Source organism: Chiroxiphia lanceolata, chromosome 6 (assembly GCF_009829145.1).
Source record: "Chiroxiphia lanceolata isolate bChiLan1 chromosome 6, bChiLan1.pri, whole genome shotgun sequence".
Lineage (NCBI taxonomy): Eukaryota > Metazoa > Chordata > Aves > Passeriformes > Pipridae > Chiroxiphia > Chiroxiphia lanceolata.
In genome coordinates this window covers 24,888,879-24,916,816 of record NC_045642.1, presented here as the reverse complement: position 1 = coordinate 24,916,816, position 27,938 = coordinate 24,888,879, and the positions used below count along the sequence as shown (strand labels likewise).

General features: G+C 41.7%; 1 protein-coding gene across 5 annotated transcripts in view; it reads right to left on the bottom strand.

Moving 5' to 3' along the window:
• The window catches only part of LRP4 (LDL receptor related protein 4), a 95,682-nt gene that overhangs the window by 34,489 nt on the left and 33,255 nt on the right, over positions 1 to 27,938 (bottom strand). For all 5 annotated transcript variants that reach the window (XM_032692200.1, XM_032692199.1, XM_032692196.1 and 2 more), the window contains one exon: positions 8,266 to 8,412. In XM_032692200.1, the coding sequence (XP_032548091.1) occupies positions 8,266 to 8,412 (147 nt within the window). The remainder of the gene's footprint in view (positions 1 to 8,265; positions 8,413 to 27,938) is intronic.

Here is a 27,938-nt window from a genome sequence, read left to right as displayed (position 1 = left end):
TCAGCCAATTTCATACTCCCCCTAGATATAAAAATCGAGTTTCAAGCACAGGGGAGGTAGCGCAGGAGAAAGAGAGCAAAACACAAACTGCTACGAGAACCAAATTCCCAACCCAGCAGACACCAAGTGTGTGCTAGCCAGACAACACTGGGGGTTAGGGGCAGGGGGGTGGTATTAAATCCCCTTCTACAGGAGCATTCCTTTAAAGAAGGAAGAAAAACCACAAACCTACTTAGATAAAAAATCCCAAACTAATGAATGAGGGCTAATGTCTCATAGAGCAGAGAAACTGCCAGTGGGATCCGGGCAGGGATCCACATATAATTGGAACCTGAATTCAATAACGGTCAGAAACAGATGCTTCAAAAGAAGATTCTGCAAGAGATTCTGGGATCAGTTTCTTCTAACCCCTTCTTCCTAGCTCTGCCTCCCCAGTCCATCATTCCTTCTTCCCATTAAAAAGCAAACAGCCTACACAGAAAATTCCTTCTATTTTTCTAGACATATTAGGCTTCAGTTCCACTGTACAGCCCTTTCCTCTAGGGTTGTTATTAATCAGCTCTTTTGCTGGACATTTATTACTTCATATTTTGATGTGTTTTATTCCTATGGAGTTAAAGCTGAGGGCATACCACTAGCCCAGAGTGAATGTTTAGCACAGTTGAAAATACATCCAAAGTGTTTGGAAATTTGAACTTAGGAGGAAATTCAGAACTTAAGAGGTCACACTTAGGACACTCAAACAACCTCCACTATATTTTGGCCTGACACAATGGAGCAGCTATACAATCTGGTAAGTGTATTGCTTTAACTCATATAGCTTATTTTAAAACCCATGGTCAGAAGAAGGGCACATGGCAATACAACTGAAGCAGCAGGAACTCCTTTTGCTGACAGAGAGCAAGACCTCTTCATCTTGCTGGAGGACAAGCTGGATTAGCATCTAGAAGATTAGAAACTGAACTCCCATATTCTCTTTCCAGCTTGATACAGATGCATGACCATGGGACAGTTCTGCCTCTTTAGCCCCCTTCTCCAACCTGTAAAATGAAGGATATTTATTATTTCCTAAGACAGCTGCAAGTCCTTCATAGGCATTGTTTCAACTGATGAGCAAGCAATCACAGGTTGCACTAACATGCTTTTATCACGACTCATAGAAGGATTAGGTAATGCCAACAGTAAACACACTTCAGACTCAACCCCCCTTCCCTGCTCAATTCCAGCTTGATCTCTCCATATCTATGCAAAGAAACAATATTTTCCTAAAAGAGATGAGCTAAGCTAAGTCCTAGAATGGAGTTGAAGTCAGGCAAATGCCTAGACAGACAGGGACAAACTCACCATCCCCAGGCAGAGCAGAGAGGCAGGACAGGGAGCAAGCCCAAGGAAGGGGAGCCAGTGGAAAGAGCAAGGCTGAGCAGCAACAGCTCAAGAGAACACATCTGTCAACTACCAGTGAGCAATACAAAAAGGTCTTTGAACTTCCAACCATTTCCCTGAGCTCATCCCTCTGCATGGTCACACTGGACATCATCCAAGGTTTCAGCAAAGCTATGTCTATCATAAGCCTGCCTGCTAGTCCTCCCCCCTCCCAACTCCTATTACACAGGACGCTCTTTTATTGCCAAGCAGAAGGGGAAGGGGGAGGGAGGGGGAAAAGGGAAGTTTATAAGGTGAAACGCAGACTGAATCACGTCCCACTGTCCTTTGAACACTTTATCCCTATTGCCTGTGGTGAGCAGGTTGCTTTGTACCTAAGAACAGCAAGCAACCAATGTTCAGGTCTGGAACACAGCAGTTTGAACAATACTGGTTGTTTAATAAGACAAACTCTCATTCATGTGAAGAATGAGAAGTTAATTTAAAAAATAAATACAACTGAAAAAAAATAATCATACTACCTAGAGAACTGCAGCCTGACCCCCAGCTATGTCCACAACCATGCCAGTACCCAGATACCCGCAAACAGAGATCTGTCTGCTGAGATCTGCAGCTCAGTGGGCAAAAAGTCCAGTAATACAAATAAAGGGTGTTAGTCCACTCTCAGAAAGAAATAGGAAACACTGCATTTTACTAACAGATGTTTTGGAAACCCTAGTTCCAGAGTAGCATAAAATGTTTCCAGTCACACTGCTGAACTATATTTGAGAATGCTGCTGGTCAAAAGAAAAAAAAAAAAGAAAGAAAAAAATTAAAAGAGTATCAGCACCCAATCTTTCACAGCCCTTTGATCACAAGCGCTCTGCCCGAGGGGGCACTGCATTAATTCTGATGCCTTTTAAATGAAACACACATTCTCTGAGCTCAATAAAATGACAAAGTTGCAGATACGGAACTCGTGTGTTTACAAGAGAATATTGAACTCTTAACAGGAGTTCCTAATTCATAAAACTTGACGTTCAGAAATGAAGCTTCACCTGAGCCATTGCATCTGTGCTCAAGACTGGTAAGTGAAGGGCAGAGGGAAAATTCTTTTAAAGTTTCCATTAATTTTAGTAAAAGACCTGTGAGATTTTTATCCTCACATCACCTCAACAATTTTTGTTGTGGGACTGATAAGCAGGCTATACTGACAGTCCTGTTCCTGGCAAAGAAGAGACCCTCTCCTGGACTTGAATGAATTGTAGTTCAACAGGAACTGTGTAGATTTCCCAGTGAGATGAGAACAGATCACTTTTAGTAATCTTTAAGGTACAAGGAGTAAATTCTTCCTTCAGCCCCTTTAAATAAAAAGTATTGTACAACAGTGTATGGAGCTAAGCAAGCAACTCTGTGTCCCAAGAAGTTATCAATTTACAGGCTGGTTATGTATGATACAGATCCAAAATTCACATCAAGAAGGCTCTTCTGGGGGGACAGTTATGAGGGGATTTGATGTCTTTTAGGAGAAACAGAACTATTTATGAATTCTCAGGCCAAGTTTACTCAGTTGTCCTTTCACCCTTGCCACAGGAAGTAGGACTCATTCACACCATGTTGGACTTCAAAGGACATACAGGAGGGCAGAATGAAAACCATTCTTCCGCTTGCATGTGGCTTTCTTTAGGGACAGTCCAAAGTAGTCTCTGTTGGCACAAGGCAGGAAGGCAGCTGAGCTACTCTGTGCATGTGTAGCAAAGGCTTCCAAACCAGATACTGTCAGCAAGCCAGAGAGCTGACACTAGAGAAAGCCTATGAAGCTGGCATGACAGCTGAGAGGTTGCTTACTGATATTATTACTACAGCACTCTGGCTTGTAAACATGATCCAGAGCAGGAAGCAAACATGTCATGGAATAATTGGCTTCCATCACAGCAGGGCTTCAAATTTGCAAGGAAAAGAGTTTCTGTCAAAGGTAAGCAGAGGCAGGGCTTTCCCTAAAACAAAGGGAAAATACCTATGAGTGGCAGACATTCCAAGGACACCAAAACAAGTGCAAGTGTCTGGGATGTGCAGAAACAGTACCATTCGAGGAAAAACTTAGTGCAACCAACTCAGAAAGTGGTAATTTGTTTTATAGTTTGTAAAAGAACATTAAAAACTAAACAAAGGAAAACTCACCACATATTAAGAATTTATCTTGAAACTGAAAATGTCTCAAGGGAGTAAGTGTTCCCTGTGTCTGCTCTAGTTTTTCATAGCTGTAACTCCTCTCACTGCCAAGTATCTTGCTTTTCTTTTCCTTTTTTTTTTTTTACATCACATGCACTGCATTTCAAGCTGTCATTTTAACAAAGTGACAGATTACCCATTCAAGGTTAGAAAATTGCATTAATAGAGAATTTAGTGAACTCCAGTCAATTACTCAAGTACATGCAGTACTATATAGACACAGATGCAAGACTGAATCTTGACTTGCTAAACCAATTTTCACCTTTATGCCCAGCGTGTGTTTCGCTCTCTTGCTTTATTAGGAGTCCAACAGTCCAGTGTCTTCCCATTCTCCTCTCTTTTTCCCAAGGAAATAGAATTTTCTCAGGAACTTGTTCTTCTTGTTGTATTGGTTTACAGTATACACATTAGTACATGATACACGGAAGGAAAGTACACCATAAAAAAGTATGGTTACAGTTTTATTCCTCTGGAAAGTTAGGACATTCACAGAAGAAAAAAAGAAAATTCTAAAACTAGCTTGTAGCAGGCCAGTGAAAAGGTGGGATTCCTTGCAAACATTTCTTTTCACTCTTCTAATCAGAGACATCTACTTGATGATATTATAATTCCTGTCTTTAAAACTCAGAGCTGCACATCCATACATTGCTGGAAAAGAATCCAGATTGTTTTAGCATCTCATTAGAGTCCATATAAGTGGTTGCACTGATTGAGATTCATAAGTCAGAATGAACCACTGGGCCCATTCCAGCATGAAGACTAGCCTCACGGTTTCTGAGGAATCTCAGTAATTTTTTAACTAGGCCTTTAATATATCTGGGCCTTGTATGAGGACTTCATCATGACAACCCAAACCTTCAGGTCAGTATTTGTATTTAAAAGAAACTGATTGATTTCAAACCTGGTAGAAGTCAATAAATAAATATATCAGAAGTCCAAAATTTTACTCCATGAAAGCCGTGCATTTAACATTTCTATAGTATCCTTAGCCCCATTGCTTAACTTTTATTTTTGCTTTCATATTTCCACTAAATTGCACTCAAAGTACTGCTGGCTGTCAGCTGAAAACAGTTCTCCTCTTTGTATTTTTTCCTACCACAACACAATATTCAAAAAGGCAACTCATATTCTAGTCCTTCCCCTTGAGTCACTTTTCTACTCTGAATAAATGCTGCTCTTTATCTCCCCTCCTAACTTGTCAAATCTACTGTCCTTCTTGGTACATGATAGCTTACATCTCTCACTAAATTGTAGAGACCTACAGCACAAGTCATGTTCTGAATGAGATCACAGAATTACAGAATCATCAAACGTGGAAGAGACCTTTGTCCAACTGTCAACTCAGCACCACCAAAATCACTCCTAAACCAGACCCTCAAGTGACACATACAGACGTCTCTTGAACACTTCCAGAGACAGTGACTCTACCACCTCCCTGGACAACTTATTCCAGTGCTTAATCACTCTTTCAGTGAAAAATTTTTTTCTAATACCTAATCTGAATCTCCCCTGCTGCAACTTAAGGCCATTTCCTCTCCTCCTTTCACTTGACACACAGGTTAAGAGACTGACACCCACCTCACTACAACCTACTTTCAGGTAGTTGAAGAGGGCTACAAGGTCTCTCCTGAGCCTCCTCCCGGCTAAACAACCCCAGCTCCCTCAGCTGCTTCTCCTAAGACATGCTTTCTAGACCCTTCACCAGCTTCATTACCCTTCTCTGGACATGCTCCAGCACCTCAATGTCCTTTCTGAAGTGAGGGGCCCAAAACTGGACACAGGATTCAAGGTGCGGCCTTGCCAGAGACTTGTACAGGGGGACGATCACTGTGGCCCTGATCCTGCTGGCCACACCGTTTCTAATACAGGCCGGGATGCCATTGGCCTTCTTGGCCACCTGGACACGCTGCTGGCTCATGTTCAGCCGCTGTTGACCGGCACCCCCAGGTTCTCTTCCACAGGCAGCTTTCCAGCCACTCATCCCCCAGCCTGAGGTTGTTGTGACCCAAAGGCAGGACTTGGCATTTTGCCTTGTTGAACCTCATACAGTTGTCCTCAGCCCACTGAACCAGTCTGTTCAGATCCCTCTGTAGAGCCTTCCTACTCTCCAGCAGATCAGTGCTCCTGCCCATCTTGCTGCTGTCTGCAAACTGACTGAGGGATAAAGATAATAAACAGGACTGACCCCAGTACTGAGCCCCAGGGAACGCCACTGGTGACTGGCCCCCAGGTGGATTTAACTCCAGTCACTACCACTCTCTGGGCCTGGCCATCCAGTTGGATTTCTACCCAGAGAACTGTGCACCCATCCAAACTGTAAGCAGCCACTTCCTCCAGGAGAATGCTGTGGGAGATGGTGTCAAAGGCTTTACTGATGTCTACGTAGACAACATCCACAACCTTTCCCTCATCCATGACACAGGTCACTTTGTTATAGAAGTAGAGCAGGTTGGTCAAGCAGGACCTGCCTTTTGTAAACCCATGCTGACTTGGCCTGATCCCTTGGTTGTCCTGCACGTGTTGTGTGATGGCACTCAGGATGATCTGCTCCATGACCTTCCCCAGTATTGAGGTCAGGTTGACAGGCCTGTAGTTCCCTGAATCATCCTCTGACCCTTCTTGTAGATGGGTGTTACATTTGCAATTTCCAGTCAAATGCAACTTCTCCAGTTAACCAGGACTACTGGTAAATGATTGAAATTGGCTTGGCAAGTTCTTCTGCCACCTCCCTCAGCACTCTTGGGTGCATCCCATCTGGGTCCATAGACCTGTTGGTGTTTAATTGGCATAGCAGGTCACTAACCATTGCCTTCTGGATTATGAGGGTTTCGGTCAGGTTCCTGTCACTAACTTCCAGCTCTAGGAGCTGCGTATCCTAAGGACAAGTGGTTTAGTCTTTAATAGACTAAGGCAAAAAAGGCATTAAGTAACTACATCCATTAACTTATGAGACTGCTACCTGAGAACGTTTGAAATTTCAGAATCAGTGTTTTGTGGCAAGAAGATTTTCAGCTTAAGCATATGTTGTATGAACAAACAACTCAGCTTTGAACCACCTCCTGCTAGTTCCTATGGAAGATCTTATCTCTCCCGCCCCCTAGTCCTACCATGCCTACTTGGCTTAAAACTTTCCGTGCTCGAAGTATAATGTTGTTGAATTACACAGAAGATCATATCAACAAGTATCACCCGTCTAAATCGATACTGAGCCCACCAAAAAAACCCAAAACAATCCCACCATCATCCCCCTGCTTCCCTGCCTCCCCAGCAAACAAACAAACAAACAAAAAGGAATCTTCCTCTGTGCTTAATAATAAGCTAGTAAAACCAGTTTAGCTATTGGATATTCCTTACCTCCCCAAGCCCCTTATTCCTGCTCAGATTCTCCTTTTTTAGCCTGTGCAATTGTACAGAGCCTCCGTCCTGTTCTTTTGAGACTTTAATTTTATTTCTTCAGTTCCCAGATCCCCATTTCCTCTTTTCTGAGCATAGTAAGTTTTCATATTGGCCCTTTTCTTTACTGGATGTAAACATGCAGGATTTTCATCCCCTTTTTTGAGTTCTCCAGTTAAGGTCACTTCCTTGTCCAAGAACCCTTTCACTAATCATCTTTAAACCAAACACTGATCATCTCAATTTGCAGGTAGCCAATTTATCAAAACCCCATTTTTCACTCAAGGTCTTCCACGCTGCTCAATATTTGCAAAATTTGAAAAAACAAGAAGTGAGAAGGAAACAAATTTTCATAAAGCTAGGTTGACACCTCCCACATTTAAGGAAGAGATTCTCTAAAACAGTATTTCAAAGATGAGGAAAGCTCCTTTCCATACAACTAATCAACAGCAGAAACCAGGGAAGGTTAAAGAAAGATCCATAAGAGAAGATAAATTCCTCCTCATTCATGTTCCTTGACAGGAGCCTTAAATCTTCAGCTCTAGGGTTTCCTTTCAGGAAAGGAGTTCCATGAAAACAAGCCTTTTTTCCACCCTTCAATTCTACCACCGTCTGTGCAATCCAAAGAGATGAGGTAAGAAAGCAACTTACATGTGACTCCAGGGAAAGAGGCTTTCTCTATTAATCTGTATCATGCTAAACCCACTCAAACTGACATTATACATCAATTCTCACCTAACTGGGCTCAGCTACAGAGATGTCAACACTATGCAGGTACGCAGTAGCTGCAAGGTAACTTCTCTCAGCAGATCCCAAGACCAATGAACATTATGATAGTGTTTACCTTTCCCTCCCTTTATAGGGCAGCCAGGACATAAACTAGAATTTTACTTAGGAGGGCAGACACTCTCAAAACGCTTCTTCACACTGTTTATTTTCCATTCATATTTACAGCAAAACTGTATAATTTAGTTCACAGATAGTGCTATTGCAAGGGTGGGAAAAAAAAAGTACTTCTCTCTGTTCCTCTTCTCCCTCTAAAATATTCATGTCCAACAGCCATCTAAAACCAGCTGCAAAAGCCAGAGTGGGTGTTTTGCTGTGCTTTATGTTGGTGCTCTGTTGGACTCTGAGTACTGAAGTCAGTCAAAAGTAGGTCATCTACAACCCAAAACATCAGTCATACAAATGGTATGATCTGCCTGTAAAACAGAGAAGCACCAGAAGAGAAAAAGACATTCTATTTTCCCAAATCCAAGTCAAAGATGGTATTCTTACTGCAGCCATCTTCATCACTGTGGTCCCCACAGTCATTGTCTCCATCACATTGCCACTGAGCAGGGATACACGTGCATTCACCGAAAGCACTGACAGCACATGTAAAATGATTACGTCCACAGGAGCATTCACTGCTACTTGTAACACCTGTGAAGGAAGAAAAAAAGAAAGAAAGAAGATATTTTTAAGAGATCCATCTGTTTTAGGGTAAACATTAAATACAATGTGACATCACAGTTCTTCTCCAAGTACACACTATATGTATGAACACATTCTCTACTAAAACGGAACATGTTCACCCTCCTCATGGTGTTGAAATCAGAGATCTATTACTACGCGCAGTTTCCTGGACTGGGGTGTTTGAAGGTGACAGCAAAGAGCAATCCGCCAAAAAGAAACTTAGGAGTCAGCTGAAAAACAACTCAGAACGAGTCACAAATGTCAGGTATCAGAACACCCTTTCTGTTTTACAAACTCCCTCTTCTCCTAGAGCACTGCACTGCTGCTGCTACACTTAGTTCTGACACTACAAGAGAAGGGATAACTCTGTGGAGTAGAATCCTTTGTTAAACAAATGATTACTCTATCAATCATCAACCCCCTCAGGCTAGTCTGACTGGATATTTTTGCATGGTTCCTTCTTTCTGCAATTCAAACAGACCTAAAGCTCTCTGATTCAACAACAGATCATAAGGAAAGAATTACAGAGAGATATGTGCCCCAAGTGGTAGCCGTATACATCCTGAGCTATCTGCAGGCTTTTTGATTTCATTTACCTCACTCATACATCTAGTGTATCTGTGATGAACCATGAACTGTGTCAACCCAAGCAAAAAAGAAAAAAAATTCCCCAGAATGTCCTTATTTACCATGCTAATTGAGAAAAGCAGTATCTTCAAAATCATATGTAACACTTCTGCAACTCTCTCAACAGCTGAATTCCCTCCAGTGAAGACATCCATTTTTGAAACTAAAGCTAAGGTTTAAGTTTAAAGGGGATGCATTTCTTCCTTGAGGAAGAATTATATTATGGTTTTTCTGCAACAAAACTGGTTGAGGAGGTTTCTGCCAGCCTCTGCTGCCTGCTCCCAACTGCTACACTGCAGATTGCAAGGCCTTACTACAAACCATTTTCCAAGCATATCTGCAAGCTGCTGAATTGCACCAACCAAATTTTTGTGGGACCTCTGTTCACAGTCTGCCATGGGGGTAATAACCTTTTATTCTTCCCCTCACATTCACTACAAGTTATTTTTAAAAGGTTTAGTAGAAAATATGCATCTCAAAGTATTACTGCATATACTAGGGAAAGTGGACAATATCTGGTGTAACAAAGGATTGAGGCTAAAAGAACATGAGGTGAATAAAAAACAAAGGAGGATAGAGTGGTCAGATCTGCAGAGGACTTACCAGGTATGAACAGGCTGATTCAAAAAGACAGCAAGTGGATGATGTAGGGTCAGAAGGCAAAAAAAGCAACACAAACATCCCTGAGGAAAAGCAGTGCATCATCTATGCAACATATCTGATTATTAGAAATGCAGGAAAATTCAGAATAACCACAACCCTCCCACAAAAATCAAACAGGTTTCTTCAAACTGACAGCACAGGAAATTCAGGACAAACTATCCTCTGCTGTTGCCTGCAACTATTTAAAAAGTCAGAACTAGTTGCATAATGTCTCCAAAGTAGCTGCTGTTTAAATCACCTTTTCCAAAGCAATTTTCTACCATTATCCTCAACAGTACCCCAAAGCACTTATCCCAGGTACTTGAAAAGCTCTAATATTCCTTTCTGTGCAAGTACATGAGACCACCTAGGAAAAGACAAAAATGGAAGTACTAGTGACTGGCTCTATCCTGCCCAGGCTTATGGACAGGAAAGGATCCAACATCAAGGCAAATCATTCTTAAACTAGGGTAATACATTTAATAATTTATTTCTGGATAAGCATAAATGAGGGAGTTGAGGAAAAGAAGTAAAAGCAAATTATCTTAGCTCCTGAATATAATCACAGAATCACTGAGGCTGGAAAGACCTCCAAGATTGCCAAGTCCAACTATTAACGCAACACTGCCAGGGTCCACCACTAAACCACGTCCCTAAGTGCCACACCTATACACACTTTTTAAATACCTCCAGGGATGGAGACTCCACCACCTCCCTGGGTAGCCTGTTCTCCAGTGCTTGACAACCCATTCAGCAAAGAAATTTTTCCTAATATCCAATTTAAACATCCCCGGCACAACTTGAGGCCATTTTGTCTCATCCTGTCATTTGTTAGCCAGGAGAAGAGACCAACCCCAACTCCCCTAACACCTCCTATCAGGTAGTTTATAGAATGATAAGGTCCCCAAGCCTCCTTTTCTCCAGACTAAACACTCCCACCCCCCTCAGCCATTCCTAGTAAGACTTGTTCTTTAATCCTCTCACCAGCTTCATTACCCTTCCCCATACGAACAGCATGGAACAGCTCTGCAACAGCAAAGAAAGAATTAGTGCAGCTGTCCCAGTCTGCTGACTGTAACTTCATCTGCTGTATTGTTAAACACAGAGTTATCTTCAAAGTTGCTACTAATATCAGGTTATATATATGCACACACATATTAAATCTGTTCCTCCCACCTCGTTAAAGTTGCTATATTCCATCATCTCTGTTTTATGTTTTTACCATGCTACTGAAACTGTTGGAAGCTGAAGGATACATTAGGATACCAACACTCTCTCATATGCACTAGCTGATATCTGTAGTACTAATATGTAAGCATAATTTGCCTATTTATTTTAAATTATGACCTTTGCAAATTTAATGGTTTGTGATTTGTGACCTATAGGGAAACTAACCTTATAGTCATTACAGTGAAGCATTTTATAAATCATGATTTACCCTTGTCTCGCACTTGGACTAGTAATGCACATGATGGTTCAGAGAGCACACTACTTTCAACCTATGAACAGTATTAGAAGAACCAGTCCTGGGTGGCTAGTCTTTCCCAGTAAAACAAACAAGGTGAATGAAACGTGGTACCCCCTGCAGACAGCAGGAATTTTCTCAATGATTTCAATGTGGATAGTATTTCACCTTTGGTGTCCCATGATTATTTCCCAGTGCTCAGAGCTCCAGTGACATTACACTGTAACTGTATCTGTAATAGTAGAGGGTCAGGAAGGATAAAGATGAGAAGCATGTTTTCTCCAACTCCCTCAAAGACAAGCGGAAGTGGTGTATTTGGTGTGAGAAACCTTAGCAGAAGACTTAACTCTCTTTACCTCGAGCTCTCATTAAACGGTGGGAGCGCGAGACAAAAGACTAACCAAGCGCACAAATAAACCTCCAGTGTCACGTTCCAATTCCAGTTAGTCAGTGGGCCAGGAACAGGACGGAAATCAGCGTTTGCTGTTCAAGCAACTGGACCAATAATCAAAGCGGATATATCTACTTACACTTCTGCATATTCTTCTGGAGCAAGAACAAAGAGGCGCTTCTGGGCTTAACCACGCAAATATTTTTCCTAAAGCTTTTCATCACATCGCAGGCTGGGACATTTTACTAACTCTCTATATTGAAAAATCTTTTCACTTATGCAGGAGGCAAAAATCTGACAGATTTTATCAATGCAATACATAAAAAACAATACAAAAAAGCTAGACAGAGATATTGGCAGGTGCTGAGCTGTCATCACACAACTTTCCTGGCCTCTCCTGATACCTCATGTGACCACAACACAAGTTTCCTACTCTCTCACCTGACCATGGTATAAACAACCAAAAAACCATCTTCACTGTCTGCAGTTTGTTTCCCTCCAGATGGGATAGCAGCAGGATCCAGTAACTAAACAGTTTTCTAGCAAAGTATACAAACAACCTCTGGATTTTACAAACAGGAAGTCAGTCTAAACACAAGCCTCATACTTAACATCTGCCATCACCTTAAATTTAGCATGGCATGCTCAGTTTCTTCAAATTCCTTCCAAATATCCTCCATACCTTCTTGTTCATCTGACAAATGAAATGTCTCCTGAGGAAGGGTGAGTTGCCCCCACCCCCCTTAAAACAATAGTTACAATCTGTGTAATTTTATGTCTAAAGTTGGTAAAGCAGTTATGTCATTTCTGGCCAAAAAGCAGAAGCCAATAATCATCCTGTTATTTCTGCCTTTTTTTTTCTGAAGGGGGGGGAGGTGGGGCAGGGTTGCTTAAACAGTAAGTTGTTGCTCTGCTTCCCCTACCCCTCCCCACAACTCTTCTTAAGGCCAAACAATATAGCCCATAAAGCAAAACCTAATATACAAAGCTTCATTTTGCTGATGAGGTCATTTGCAATCCTCAGAGCTACTATATAGCAGCCACAGACTCATAAAAACACTGACATTGCAAAGGAAGCTTAAGTAGACAGAATAATTACCAAACTGGACTCTGTAGCTGTTGCTTTAATAGAAACAGTAGATATCTAGGGGAGAGTGAAAAACTGTTTAAGTCCTGATGGTATGCTTTATTCCAAAAAGACACATGCTAATCCTTTCTCTCTTCAATAAAAATAATGACAGATGGTAGCCCTTATCACTATTTTGTAGCAATTCAACCTTCGACAGGTTGTTGCTTCAACAAGGAATCATGCAATAGTCCAAGTTGGAAGGGATCTCAAAAGATCACCTGGTCCAACCTTTTGTGGAAAAGGGACCCTGGATGAGACTAATTATCACCCTGTCCAGTCACATCCTGAAAACCTCCAGTAATACGGACTCTACCATCTTCCTGGGGAGGTAGAATGATTGTTCTTATTGAAAAAAATGTCTTTCTTTTTTTGGCATGAACACATTCCTGCTCTGTCAGGCTCTGGCAGCATTCTAGCAATATCAGAACTTTCTCACATTCACATATGGATGGAGTTCCCTCAATGAACACCTGCAAAAGATCCTGGCATCAATGGTCAACACCACGATGCCTTTTCAAATTTTCTTTCTATCCAGGTACCAAGAACCAGTTACATAAAAGAGACTCTTCCACTCCACACCACCCTGTGGATTGCATCTTTTCCCTTTCATTCTAACACACAAACTCTTACTGTAATTTTTTTAATTAGTACTAATAAGTTCACAGTCATCGTTTTTTTGCGCCACGCTGCAGTTCTTCATGTACCTGTAACATGGAATAATACAGCTAAAACCACGACTAAGTATCCATTTAGTTCTTCCATGGTACAAGGAAAATAGCACCAATAGTTTTAGAAAAGCTAGAACTACAAATGTATTTGGCATGATTTACAGTTGCAGACTGTTCAGCTCAGAATCAGAAGCCTCTGGAAAGAACAATCATCCTTTTGGTCCAAGATTGAGTAACAAATGTGTCTGGGTTCCTCCCCCTCCATGGACAGGCACCTAACTCTCCATTTCATGGCCTACAGAAGACCTTCAATGGAAGGCAGAGACCTTTCTGCAATCCTCATTATTACAAAAGACAACCAAAAATATGACAATACCATCTTTTATAATTTTAACCCTACCATATAAAAATGGTGGGAGGACAGAAGGAACAAGTGGATATTGAACTAGTGTGAAAATATAGGACAAATTACAGGGACAAAAAAGAAAAAAATCCAGGACTGTGTAAAAGAACTGGAATATGAATAATGGAATTAAAGGCAAAAGGAGAGAACTGAAGTCCTAACAGTGATGGGCATAAGGCTGTGCGATTTTTTCCACAGAGAAAGTGTGGAAGGATATCACCAGAAGCAGTTTTTAAATCTGGAACAAGTATCAGAGTATTTTGCTCTGACTTCAAAAGATGCACTTCATTTCTTACTTCTGTATTTTAAGAACTCATGAGCATGTGATTGTTTACTTGGGATTAAAATTAGTGAATTCTGTAGCATAGTCTTTAATAGCCTCTTAATACCTTCCATATCTCTTGTTAGAAGGTCTGTGTCGGATACCATTTTATCTCTTTCTCCACTTCCAGGTCAGGTTCACTTCTGCATTCCCATCACATACACACCTTGACAAGGGCAGACCTTGGACATTTCAAATGGCCTTGAACATAGTTTACTTGATACACTTTCCTTCTTTATCCAGCACTTCCACAAATTCCTATGGCAAAGCAGCTCGGCTTTATATACTTGCCTGTCTTGAGGGAAAATGAAAATTTTGGATTCCTCTCTTACCCAAATAGCAGTTTCCATGGAAGGAAAAAGTACAGTTAATCCAGCTTTAGAAGAGGGATTTGCTGACCATTGTTTAAACTCAGAGCTCTGCTGGCAGACACAGCAAAGGCAAGAGTACAGAACAACAGCTTGATGTCAGACAGGGCACCACACACTGATAAAAGCCAACACAATTTTCTCTTCTTTTCTACTCCCATTATGGAAGCATCTGAAGCAGTTCTGATTGGGTACCCACATGGTCTCCAAGCATTTGAAGCCTGCCTAGACTAAAATTAAGAAGATTAATTAAGACTAAAATTAAGGAAGATCAATCTAAAAGTTTTCAATTCAAACAGAATTGTTACAGTTTTGTTTGAGGAAGAACGTGATAGTGGTATGGTTAAGGACAAAAATAATGGGGTATCAAAAAAACCTCAACACAACCATATGAACCAGAGAAGAGAGACTGAAAATGTTACAGCTTTTTGGGAATTGAGTACCATGTCTACTTTGGTAGTCTCCAAGTGAGGATGAAAGTTTCCCCATCTTAGAGGTTCCTCTTTCATTTTGAAAAAGCAGAGATACCTCAATCCTGAACCAGCTGGTTCTCAAACATCTGACTGAACAAGTGCTGGGGAGAGGCACATTATTAAGCACAGTCATCCTTCAGCTACTGTATTAAACTGCACAACTTCACAAGTTACACCCGAAAAACATTACACTTGATAGGAGCACAAGAATCAGGAGCATAAGGAAGAGAATTCCACCGGGCGTCCACTAATTAGGACTTAAAGAAAATAAAGGGTGCAACAAAGTGCAAACTGAGTTAATGTTAGTGCAATGGGTGTATGCAAGAAGTAGAGCGAGACAAACAGAAGCTGTGTTTACAGAAATGCAGCATGGGTCAAAGAAATAGGAGGCCTTTAAAAACATGATTGAGTCTCTGGAGCCCAATGCTGATCCCATAGCAGTAAAGACCAGCAATCCCACCAAAAACCTCAACCTGCACCCAGGGAATAGGAGAGCACTTATAGAAACAACTGTTGAAAAAGAAATACTGAAGGAGGATTTGATTTAAACATAAAAAGACTCAAGGATCAAGAAGCAATTTTTACAGTTCCTTCTCCCAAATCCCAAAATCGTAAATTAATACCTTGCAATAATCAATGTGACTATAACTGAGGTCTCTAGATACTTGTCCTAACTCTATCCATGCCTACACCGCTAGACAAAACTACTTCTTCCCTTCTAGAAGAGGGTATACTACTATTATGCCACCACAATGTAGTAAAGGCTTAATGTTTAATCTGTTTCTACATATCTAGAGTCTTTGAACAGAAGGTATAGTTGAAAAGGTATTATGATTGCCATGAAATCCTAGAAAAAAACTAATTCAAATTGGCTAGGTTACCAGCACACACAGATCAAAAAAGTCAGCTGAATCACCATAAACAAAAGATAATGAGAAGTGGCAGCAAGTCAAGCTGCAGGGGGTAGCGATAGCTAGTAAGTATTATAGGGATCAGCATTAGATCCAGTCCCATTAAGTAACTTCATTAATTAATTGGAAGAAAGAATAAGTATCAAGTTAAAGGAGCAGCAAATGATACCAAAATAGGAAATATTCCTCTACAAACACAACAGTAGAAAAAGAAATAATACAGAGGGGACCTAGAAGATTAGAATTATGGGCAGAAAAATCAGGATTCAGCCTTTAAAAAAAAAGTTTTTTTAAAGCTAGTGCATCTGGTGGAAATTAATTTGAAACAGATTGAACAAATTAATAGAAAAGGCTGGGTGCAGCAATGCCTGGAGAAATCAAGGGGCAACAATAAAAGACCCACTCTCTCTAAAAGTGTGTACAAAACCACTAGATAGTGGGAGCATCTGTTTGTTTTACCAAGAATCTACAAAGGTGCAAAGACCTCAGAAAGTCATGGCCTGCAGTATGCCATCTCTGACATTCTGCTTCTCACCTCCAAGGCCCTTACTGGAAGAGATTCAGCCTCCTAGATACTTTTCCTACCTATAAACCTGGATTCCAAGGAGCAGGAGCATCACGTTTCCCACCTTGTGAAATTTCCTTCCTGTTACTGTTAAAAGCATTCCATCTATCTTGGCATTTCATTACCTGTAGATTTTCTCTCTTAAGCAGAGCATGTCATCCATATTACATTATGAAGTGCAGAATGATACCTGAAGGATGCCATCAAGAAACACACTTTGCTAATTTTAACCTGAAGTAGCATTTCTTTATACAGCTGCAAGCTCCTGTGCAACTGCATGTCAATAGAGAACTACAATGAAGAATCCAAGGGACTTATCCCCAGTAGTAAATTACTTGTCATGAGGACCACTTCACTCAAGAACGTTAAACAGAAATGAAATACCACTCAGAAACGCGCAGAATAATAAAAGGTTGTTGCTGCATGACATCATTCAGATGTTTAGCTGGACCACAAGGGCCCAACAGGCAGAGCTATGTGACTCAAACCCTTTCAGAATACACATATGCTAGACAAACACTTTAAAATACTATCTTAAACCCACATCATGCTTTGCAAGAATTAGTCACTTCAGCAACATGAGACACATAACTTTCCATTTCTTTCACTGTGGTGGGTATTTTGTGGTTTTTTTTTTTTAAACCCACACGCTAATAACTTCTACCCTTTCCTGTCCCATAAAGGTTGCAAACAATTCACTTTTCATTTATCATGAATCATTCGGCACAGTAGATGCTAAAATTTAGAAAATAATGGCACAACACCAGAAATGTTACCAGGTGACCTTCACAATTGCCAAGTGCCAGCTAGAGTAGCAACCTGCTGTTTTAAACAGATAACCCACAGGAAAAAGATACTTCTGATGTATTTCACCTACTACAGTCCCCTAAGAGTTTCACTAGCACAACAGCACTTGAGAATGAGGGTCATTGAACAGTCAGAAATCTTTCTACTCTATCAAAGTTCATGGAGATGAGCTACAGACATTGATCAGGACTAATGAAACACTGGAGTTTGTTTTCCCAGTTATAAGGCAGAAAATGTTCGCATTTTAAATTTCATGAGCTTTCCTTTAACTTTTCCATTACTTGATAGACAGACAGGTCTCTCTCATCCTTGATGTAATTATCCTAGTGATCCTTACATTACCTCAGCTAGTGATCCTTACATTACCCAAGGAGCACCCAAGGTTTACTACAGTCACAGTAAAGACATGCTCTGTCACTTCTGGAAAACACTGTGGAAGAATCAGAACCTCAGAGATTCTGAAGCCTTGCAAACCTTCCCCTTCACTGAATGGATGAAGAATGCAAGTAGTCTACAAGGTCTAATGAAAACCAGCTTGGCATCTGTCACTCATAACTATAATATGAGAAGAAAAAGGTTTAATTTGCATACATGCACTCCTCCCTCTTTTACTTCCCTTAAGTAACCCAGGTATTAACTTTTAAAGCAAACAAACAATCAGTACTTTTCCAACATTCATTCTGTTTCTGCTACTATTCCTGTCATATCCTCTTCCAAGCTGCAAGCATCCTTGAGATTTCACTGAATTCCTTGCTTAACAGCTGAGAAAGACATAGGTGTCATCTGACCATGCATGGACTAACTAAACCTGACTTAATCTAAAAACAAGCAAAGAAAAACCCACTAAGTTTTCAGTTTCATATAGGATAGCTACACATCTTTCTGTCTGCATACAGTCTTGAACAGTAATGGTATCCAACTCTGACAGATACTACTAAAGGACCTGTTACAGGTCACGGCATTAAGAAAACCTGAAATTAATGCCAATTAATTTTAATCTACTGTCTGTAAACTGCACCGATTTACTTGCAGTGTCACGAGCAGCTAAGCTATCCTGAAGTGGGGGAAAAGGAAATTGGAGTGGTCAAAAGAGGGCATCTAAGAGGAGGAAGGACTCCTGCCATTTTTGCTTGAAAACTAGTGCTCAGAGGCTTTGAGGATCCAAGAAAAACTAAAAGTGGCATTTTTGAACCTGGGTTGTAAGGATAAATGTACTTAGGAAAATTCAGAATCCACCTCCTTGCCACAGAGCCTTCAGGAAACTGGCTCCTTTCCCTTTTGATTCAGAAGTTTCTTGAGCTTTTAGCTTCCTCTCCCACACCACTCATGTTAATTACTTTGTTAATTACTGCACCAGCGCTTGTCCATCAGTCTCTGAATTTACAAAGCATCCATAACCTTGCTCACAACACATTTGGAAGTCATTTTTGATCTGGTCTTCAACGTTTCACCCTGCATTGGCTCTCTGAACTACTCTAAGTAAGTTTGTCCCACAGGAAATTATCAGCCTGTTTCTTTCATCTTTCAGATGCTCCAGGCACTGGACTGGCTGTAAGGACATTCTACCCTTTAGAACATGCACCCACCTTCTCTCCAAAATGCAGAACATTCTTTTCTTTGTTTAACCTAATCAAGAATTTCATCTTGATCAGTCCCAGATTACACTAACGCAGACAGCCATACGTCTCTTTTCAGAAAGTAAAAGTCAAAGCATGAAAAGTCTTCTTTTTCAAGGAACTTTAGATTCTAGCTAGACTGCAGTTGTCCAGGCACATAGCACAAGGAAACAAATTTTGCATCCAAAAAAGTCTATTTTGGCTTTTGTGGGCTGCAATTAGATTCTTCCCATCGTTATCGGATGATACAGAAAAGGCCAGGTTCCTGGACAAGATAGGGACTATTCTCTTAGAGAGAGATCATTTTAAGGAGTTTATTTTGGTCTTCTATAAAGCAGCCATCATGTTAGCTGTGGAGCTTTGTAGCTTTCCAGCTCTCTGCCACACAAGAGACTGGGAAGCCAACCACAACAGCTCTGCTTAGCAGTGGAGTCCTCCAGGGAAGGGATAGGATACACAGTGCGGTTTTGTGGCAATAAGGAGGCAGGAGCTCATTTTTGCAATCCCACAGGCAGGAGGACTTCAAAAGCACAAACCACAAGATAAACGGAGCTATCCTGGGACAAAGAGAATTGTTCTATATGTTGTTTTCTAAAAAATAACTCCACACATGATATTATGTTGCCCTCAGAGGATGAGGGGCAAACGGGCAATTATTAACTGGCCAGACTGAGCTGGAAGAATAGGGCTGGGTCTGGCAAAAGGGAAGTACTACACAACCAGAGACATTGTAGCAACTGTGCTGCCTTTTTTACTTAAAAGTAAAAAAGAAACTTTTACCAGCAACATCTTTTTAATATATATACAAACACATATATACAGACACACGTGCACTCAGAAAACACAAGCTTAATGTGAATATGTTTTATGGGCTCAGATGGGATAAGTTCTTTGTAACAGAATTGCCAGTAGGAGTGTCAATGTTGGAGTTACTGCAGGGCAGCTATACTGTACATCAGCCCCTATTCAACCCACCCACATGTTTGCTTTCTAGGCAGCCCATGAAGTACCAACCTACACCTCCCACAGCACCTGGACTTCAGACTCCTTCGCAACACTTAGAAAGTGGTCGTAAAACTCTTCCTCTGCTTAAACTGAAAGTCTCAGGTGCTGCTCTAAAAAACTGCAAGTTCCACAGTTCATTCATACTCACATCCCAGAAAAATTCACCACAATAGCAAAAAGTACCAGAGGATCCCTTACAGCCAGTGTCATACTGTTCGCACTGGGCTTTACTTTCAATTAAATAATAGCAACAGCACTGAGGCAGGTAGAGGAAGATGAACAAAAAGCAAAATGGCCCAGTTATAGAACCATATCTTTCTAGGTATGTGTGTGGCCTCTACTACTACAGTGTCAGAGTGCCTTTTTCTACTAATGAACAATTTCAACACCTCTTAAAAAACTGGGAAGTATTACCTTCAATACAGAAGCAGAAAATGGAAGCCAAACAGCATAGAACTGTGAGTATTTGGGTGCCTAAGGCAATTAAAATCAGTGGAAAATTAGACGTTCAACTATAGTTACACAGCTGGCCTAAGAGATTTAGACCTGACTCTCAGTATAACAAAAGGACTCATACCTCCCACCACAGACAGTCTTCATGCTTGGAAACCTGAGCCCTAAGTGACTTCCCAAAGAGCTTGTGGTCAAACTGAGAAATTAAAGTAGATCCGGTCCCACTCCACTTCTTAACCGGGGCACAATTTGCCCCTCCCTACCTAGGTCCTTACTCCAGAGAGCTCATTGAAACAAACTTGCAGGAAATCAAAGTCTCTGTTGCACAAACATGGAAGGATTTACACACACTGCTTGGGAAGTCAAAATAACACCACCTGCTCCACTTCACCAGTCTGCTCCCCCATGCTCCCTGACCCAAATTAAGTTGGATCCAAGTCCTGCTTCCTAAAAAAAAGGTCAGAGCCAGGCTCCTGAGACCTCCTGGGGGTTCCCAAGTTCCTGTATTAGCCTTACAATTATTAAAAGGCCAACATTAAAAGGAAGTCCAGTCCTGAGGCCACTGTTAATCTAATAAACACTGGAATTAGATTTCTTCTCAGTGAAGAGTCTGCCCGCCTGATGGCACAAAGCCAACATTTAAATGCTACTGTTGCTCAGAGCCCTAAATTAGTTTTGGATCTGGGGAGTTTGCCTTGAGCTACAGCCAAAAGAAACATAGAAACTGGAGGGAAATTTGTTAAACGTTAACAGAGCTGCAGGAAAGGACTACAGAAGGGCTAGTAGGTGGAAGGGAAGAAGGAAGGGAAGCCACAAACACAAGAGAAATGAGAAGGCATGGGAAGTGCAAAAAGAGTGAGGAGATTTTTGTACAGAAGTGACTCCCCTGCCCAATTCCCCATTTAGGTGTGTGAACACCAGACTTTTTAGGTCCCACTTGCGCATAGGATTTTTTGCAACTACAGTGGTTCTCATCTACCTTCCTCTCTCCATGTTTAAAATACAGAATAAGAATCTCAGGAAACTCTGCATTCCTGACACCTTGGGCTACACTGATGCTGACTTACCATGAAATTTGACTCATCCCTGGTCAGCTGAGAGCAAGTGTATATTTCCAGCCTCCCTGGCTGGGATCTCAACAGATACCACGTTCTCAGAGGGAGTGGGTATACAGCTGCCTGCAGGAGCAGCTTTTCCAGAAGGCTCTTTTTTGTGAAAAGGATGCAGTGAAAACAATGCAAGATCCTGTCTATTTATGCTATTCTTTCTTTTACTGATGAATTGTAGGACTTAGCTCAGTGCCCTTCTTCCTTGAATACTCAAACACTCGATGTAATACAAATGTCTGTGTAGAGAGAGTTTAAAGACACTCCCATTTTGACAATTAGCTCACTTGGTTAGAGTATGGTGCTAATAAAATCCAGGTCATGGGTTTGATGCCCATATGGGCCCTTCATTTAAGAGCTGGACTTGATGATCCTTGTGGGATCATCAACTCAGAATATACTATATTCTATGAAACTTTTCCTAATAGGAACAGAACACAAAGACTCCCCCATTTAACAGCTGCTTCCCATGAAGCTAAGCCAGTGAGGCTACAACCTGCATTCTGATAGAAGTGACCAGAGATGCAGGGAAAAGAAAAAAAAGGAAGAAAAGCAACTTCCACCTCAGAAAGCTGCTATGACAATGCGACCTGATCAGTAACAAGGAAAGGCTGTGGATGTTGTCTAGGTAGACTTCAGTAAAGCCTTTGTCACCATCTCCCACAGCATTCTCCTGGAGGAAGTGGCTGCTTACAGTTTGGATGGGTGCACAGTTCTCTGGGTAGAAATCCAACTGGATGGCCAGGCCCAGAGAGTGGTAGTGACTGGAGTTAAATCCACCTGGTGGCCAGTCACCAGTGGCGTTCCCTGGGGCTCAGTATTGGGGTCAGTCCTGTTTATTATCTTTAGCCCTCAGTCAGTTTGCAGACAACAGCAAGATGGGCAGGAGCACTGATCTGCTGGAGAGTAGGAAGGCTCTACAGAGGGATCTGAACAGACTGGTTCAGTGGGCTGAGGACAACTGTATGAGGTTCAACAAGGCAAAATGCCAAGTCCTGCCTTTGGGTCACAACAACCTCAGGCATCGCTACAGGCTGGGGGATGAGTGGCTGGAAAGCTGCCTGTGGAAGAGAATCTGGGGGTGCCGGTCGACAGCGGCTGAACATGAGCCAGCAGCGTGTCCAGGTGGCCAGGAAGGCCAATGGCATCCCGGCCTGTATTAGAAACGGTGTGGCCAGCAGGATCAGGGCCACAGTGATCGTCCCCCTGTACAAGTCTCTGGCAAGGCCGCACCTTGAATCCTGTGTCCAGTTTGGGGCCCCTCACTTCAGAAAGGACATTGAGGTGCTGGAGCATGTCCAGAGAAGGGTAATGAAGCTGGTGAAGGGTCTGGAGCACAAGTCACAGGAGGAGGAGCTGTTTAGCTGGAGTAAAGGAGGCTCAGGGGAGATCTTTACACTTCCCTGAAAAGAGTTTATAGCAAGGTGGAGGTCAGTCTCTTCTCCTAAGTAACAAGTGATATGACAAAAGGAAACACCCTCAGGTTATGCGTGGGGAGGCTCAGTTTAGATACATAAGGAAAAATTTCTTCACCAAAAGGGTTGTCAAGCATTAGAACAGGCTGCCCAGCAGAGGGGTAGACCACCATTCCTGTAAGTATTTAAATGACACATAGACATGGCACTTAATGACATGGTTTAGTGCTGGACTGGGCAGTGCTTGGTTAACAGTTGAACTCTATGATCTTAAATGTCTTTTCCAACCTAAATCATTCTGTGAATTGGAAGGAATGAGGAGCTTTAGAGAGCAAAAAGCAATCCTTCTGTCATCTTCCCAGAGCCCACAAAGGGCCTTTGTTTGCTCCAACTGTATCTCCACTCTTTCCACCTCTCTACGGAAACATTTCCGAGCCAGTGGGCACACATGTGCACAGGGTGCTGTAGAAAAAGATAAAACTACTGGAGAGCATACTCATTAGAGATCTTATTTGCCATCCTTTACTGTACCACACTTGAAGCTGAACACTGCTGGGGGGCAAGAGTGTTTGCCCCCCCTACCAATCTCCTCACACTGCAACACACAGACCCCTTTCAAAGCCTGAAGAGTCTATTTGAATAAATCATCTGTGCTTCTCAACAGAAGCAAGCTATAAACAGGATATTAAAGAAGCAGAAGAATGAGCAGAGGGCATTCAACCATGTTCAGACACTAAATCAGCTGAGTAAAAAAATGGGTTAAAGAAAACCAGAAGTATCACAACATGGACTTCTTTTTTCAACACATCTGGAATTAAATATATAATAAAAATGAGTTTTCAGTCCTAGAAAGAGGTCTCTAAGCATCCTGAAATTCCATCCCATCACAGCTGAGACAACATATATCCAAGCTGCCCATCCACTTTCAATCTCCCCATCAGTCCCCATATTCAGCTCAACTACAGCTTTGTTCTCACACAGATTACAGCATTCTTTTATATACTTACCTAGTTTTTATGTTCCTCATGTTTCTACCAAGTTATTTTCCAACATTCCCCAAACAGCCTGTGGAACTTTTCATATCTCTTCACAGATTTTTCCTACTGCCCCATTCAGAATTGCACAGAAGGAGAGACATACATGGACAAGGGCTGCTCAGTTCTGCAAAACTATTAAAATATAGCCAGTAACATCTGAGCAAGCCCCCATACAAACTCCTCGTGAGCAAAATAACCCCAAACCTTGTTTTCATTCTTCAGTCCCCTGTCTTTCATGAGATACAGGTCTGTTTACAGGTCTCCTGCTGTGCACACAACTCCTTCCCCAAACAACGGAAGTCCTCTCTCACACAAACACATAAACACAGCCTGAGCAATGTTGACTCCGGTGAGCATCCCCCTCCTGCATTAGCCTTATAAAGGGTTAAGGCCCAGTCATCACACACCAGTAGGCTGACAGTTTTATGTCTGTAATGTCTGTGTGGGTTTCAGACTCTCCCTTTAATCGGGTTCCATTGCAATTAATCAGTGGACTTCTTTATAAGAAAAAAATAATAATAATAATAAACAGTGAGCATTCTATTCAGCCCAATTCAATCTGTCCAGCCAAATCTCACGACCAGCTGGAATGCCCCTTTCCTAGTCTGCCCAGCAGGATGCCCACGAATGGCGTGTGAACGTTTCTCTCCGCTCCTGCTCCAGCGTTAAAATGAACAATAGTCCCTGCCAGTGTCATTCTTCGGCAATTCATCTCTTCCTGTCGCCAGACTCTTTCGTTCCTTCTTGCCCCTTCCACCCTTTTTGTATGAAAAACAACAGCAGATCAGCAGCAATATAATAAAATAAAATTGTATTTACTTGGGAGATTTGAGGGAAGGGGTAAGAAGGGGGCTGGGAAGAGGAAGAGCCCCCAACCCCCTTCGGCACTGAAGACATGGAAGGGGAGCATTCTCAAGCCCCAGCTGACCTGCTCCACTCCACGCCTGGTTTCCCTGCTGCAAGGAGCATCAAATTTGCCAGGGGGGCTGCAGGGGAGACAGGGCCCTTTTCTTCTGGAGGATGTTGGAACTGTAATTACAGCGAGGTACTTTTGGGGAGGGGGGAGCGGAATTAACATGGATCTCAATTCACGTTCCCTGTGTTTTTCACATGCAGACCTGTGGCCCTTACTCAGCTTTCTCATTCACTGGGGAGTGGGTCAAAAGAGGTTGAAAGAGGCTGCAAGTGCAGTGTTAGGAGAGACTTAGACCTCCTATTCCTGAAGGAGTAGAAGCAGAAGGAAACTAATACGGGACAAACTCCAAGAAAAAAAATAATATTATAGTATATGCGTATATACATACACACATATATTCCCCAACTGAGCAGGAAATGTGTAGCATCAAAAATTAGAAAACATTGAGATCCATGAGGAACAGATTAACCACAGAGGTAGCAGCAAATACCATGCTAAGAGACACACCATGAACCCAACACCAGCCTTCTCTCCATTGAAGGGAAATAAGGGACTAGGTCCTGGAAGATTTTAGTAAGTTTAGTTTCACAGGTGTGAATTTTAAAGGGTTGCTTCCTGCTGTTCAAAACTGAGCAACAGTCTGGCAAAGATAGTATCTTAGATAGCATGCTTCAGAAGAACTAATCCAGCTGCTATCGATTACATGGGACATTTAAAATCCATTATAAGCAAGTCAAAAAAAAGCTTTACTGAAATCCCAGAACTAAATTCACCTGCTCAGCTTTTAACAGACCCCTTTTGCACTCCATGACACCACACAAACCCCACTTTATTTGCAACACAAACTCCTGAACTGAATGTAGAATTATTATATGGTATTCATCACCACAACAGTCAAGCAGCCCATAAACACAGATTCATCTTTATATCTTACTGCTACAAATCGTTTCCTCAGCTTTATTTTTCTAGGTCTCTGACAGCCAGAGTCCCAAGCCAGAAACCTTTGTTTCTAGGTGTCCAACTTGAAATGCCAAAGCATAACTTGCACAACTGTTGGATGCTCGTAAAACACAATGGAAGAAAAGGGGAGTAACACAGGTGATATAGAAATAAAACACTGTGCCAAACAGGTCAGCCTCAGGCCTCTCAAACTTGCAAGTCCCCTTTTTTAAGAAAAAGGACAGGCAACAGAAAAGAACATGAAAGACACAAGTTGCTTTGGGGGTGAGCCACTACAGAAAAGTGGGACTCGGGAGTAAGAGGTACAGGTTGGATGTAATAGCTAGATGTAGGAAAAGAGAGCACAAGGCAGAGTGTCCCATCTCACACCCACTTCTCAGAACTTTCCTTCCACCTGCTCACAATCCCTTATTCCTTTTTGCCTCTTAACAAGCTTCCCTGCTTCTATAACCCATTTCTCTTCTGCTACTCCTTCCTCCTAAACTTTTCTCTTCTTTTTTTATTCCCCTGAAAAATGCCCATAAATTCAAACTTGATCCAAATCAGGTGCATGCACAGTCACCTTTCTCTCTATTCCCACTGAGTACACATATACCAGTTTAAGCCAGGTGCAAGCATTTGAATCGCCTAGCTACCAAAAACTTAACCCCTTAGAATTACCTGGAATAATTTGAACAGGCAGACAGGTTGTATTATTCGGTATTTGACATCACACAGCTGCACTGTTTTTGTGTGCATCCCTTGCAGGATGACATAGCTCTCCATGCTATTTCTTGCATTGCAACACAATCCTCAACACCGCTTTGTATCACACAGAAATAGCCTAATGCCTTCTCCTCCTCCTCACAGCCTGTAGGCCAGCAAAGAAGCACTCAGCCCAGAGGGTAGCCTCTCAGAAGGCATTATGTAGACCACAGTTCCTCTGCAGCCCTTTGCTTAGGGGAATAATTGGAGCAGAGCTCCTGTTCAACTCAAGCCTGTCACTGGGCAGTCAATGTCTATCGCAGAGTGTGTCAAAGGGTCTTTTGCTAATAGGTTTTTCAACTCCTACTCAGCAGAAAAAAGTACCAATTGAAATTTTTGAAAATGTTAGAAACATTTGAATACTTGAAAAGTATTTACAACTCCACCATTCATGCGTGAATTTCAGAGAAACCAAAAAATTCTTAAGCCCCTTCTGTTTTGTTTGTGGGGTTTTCTTCTAATTCCTGGAGCATGGGAGGCTTAACAAACATTCTCAAATTTTTCTGTACTATGGCAAGATTTTAAACACGGAGAACGGAAGCATTTTCTCTCTGTCCCTATTTTCCAAACTAAAGTTTCACAGGCAGTTTTAAGCAGAAACTCTTCTCTCTCTCCCTCAAGTTTCAGCCTGGAAAGTTACCAATTGGTGAAACTTTTATCAACTGAAAAAGAAAATCAGGCAAAGATTGCAGTAGGCTTGGCCCTAGTGACACCACTCCCTTCCTACACATCATGCCCCTTCTGCTCCAAAGGTATTGGGACTTGCTTTGGAATTTCTAATTCACTAACACAGTCAGGCTGAACTCAAAGCAACTGTTCTCAACCTGCACTTAAAGACTTAAGCTTCTATTTTAGTTCTCAGGACAAACTGCTCCCAAAGGCTTGTTTGTTTTTCCAGCCACATTAGCTGGTCTAACCAAAGTTGTTCTCTTTTCCTATAAACCCTGCCTTGCTAGCAGTTGTGATGCTCTAAGGATAGAATGCTTCTACAAATACTATATCATGAATAATATAAAATAAAGGGGCAGTCACCAGATGCTGGGGAGGCTACAGATATTCTATATTCTTTTTGCTCAGTTCTATATTTGGCCTATTAGTAATTTCCTTCTACAAAGAAGGTTTCGTATTCTATGCCCATCTCCGAATGAAAGGCAAGGATATCCTTTATTTAAAAGCATTGGTTATATCCATGCTAAGAACTTTACTCCAAGCTTTACCATTGCACAGTAGTCTTGCTCATCCTGCATATGGCCTTGGCCAGAGAGTTCAGGAAGTTCAGTCTCCATAAGTACAGCTCTATATGTGCTCAGTGTAAAAAGATCTGTGCAATTACGACCTTAGAGCAAAAGTACTCCCTGCCCTGGAAAAATACTGACACAGGTAAGCATCTCCACCTCAAATTTAATTTCTGACATAATACATCTGGAACAAGGATTATGTTTCTGATATCATTCCTACTGTAACAAGAAC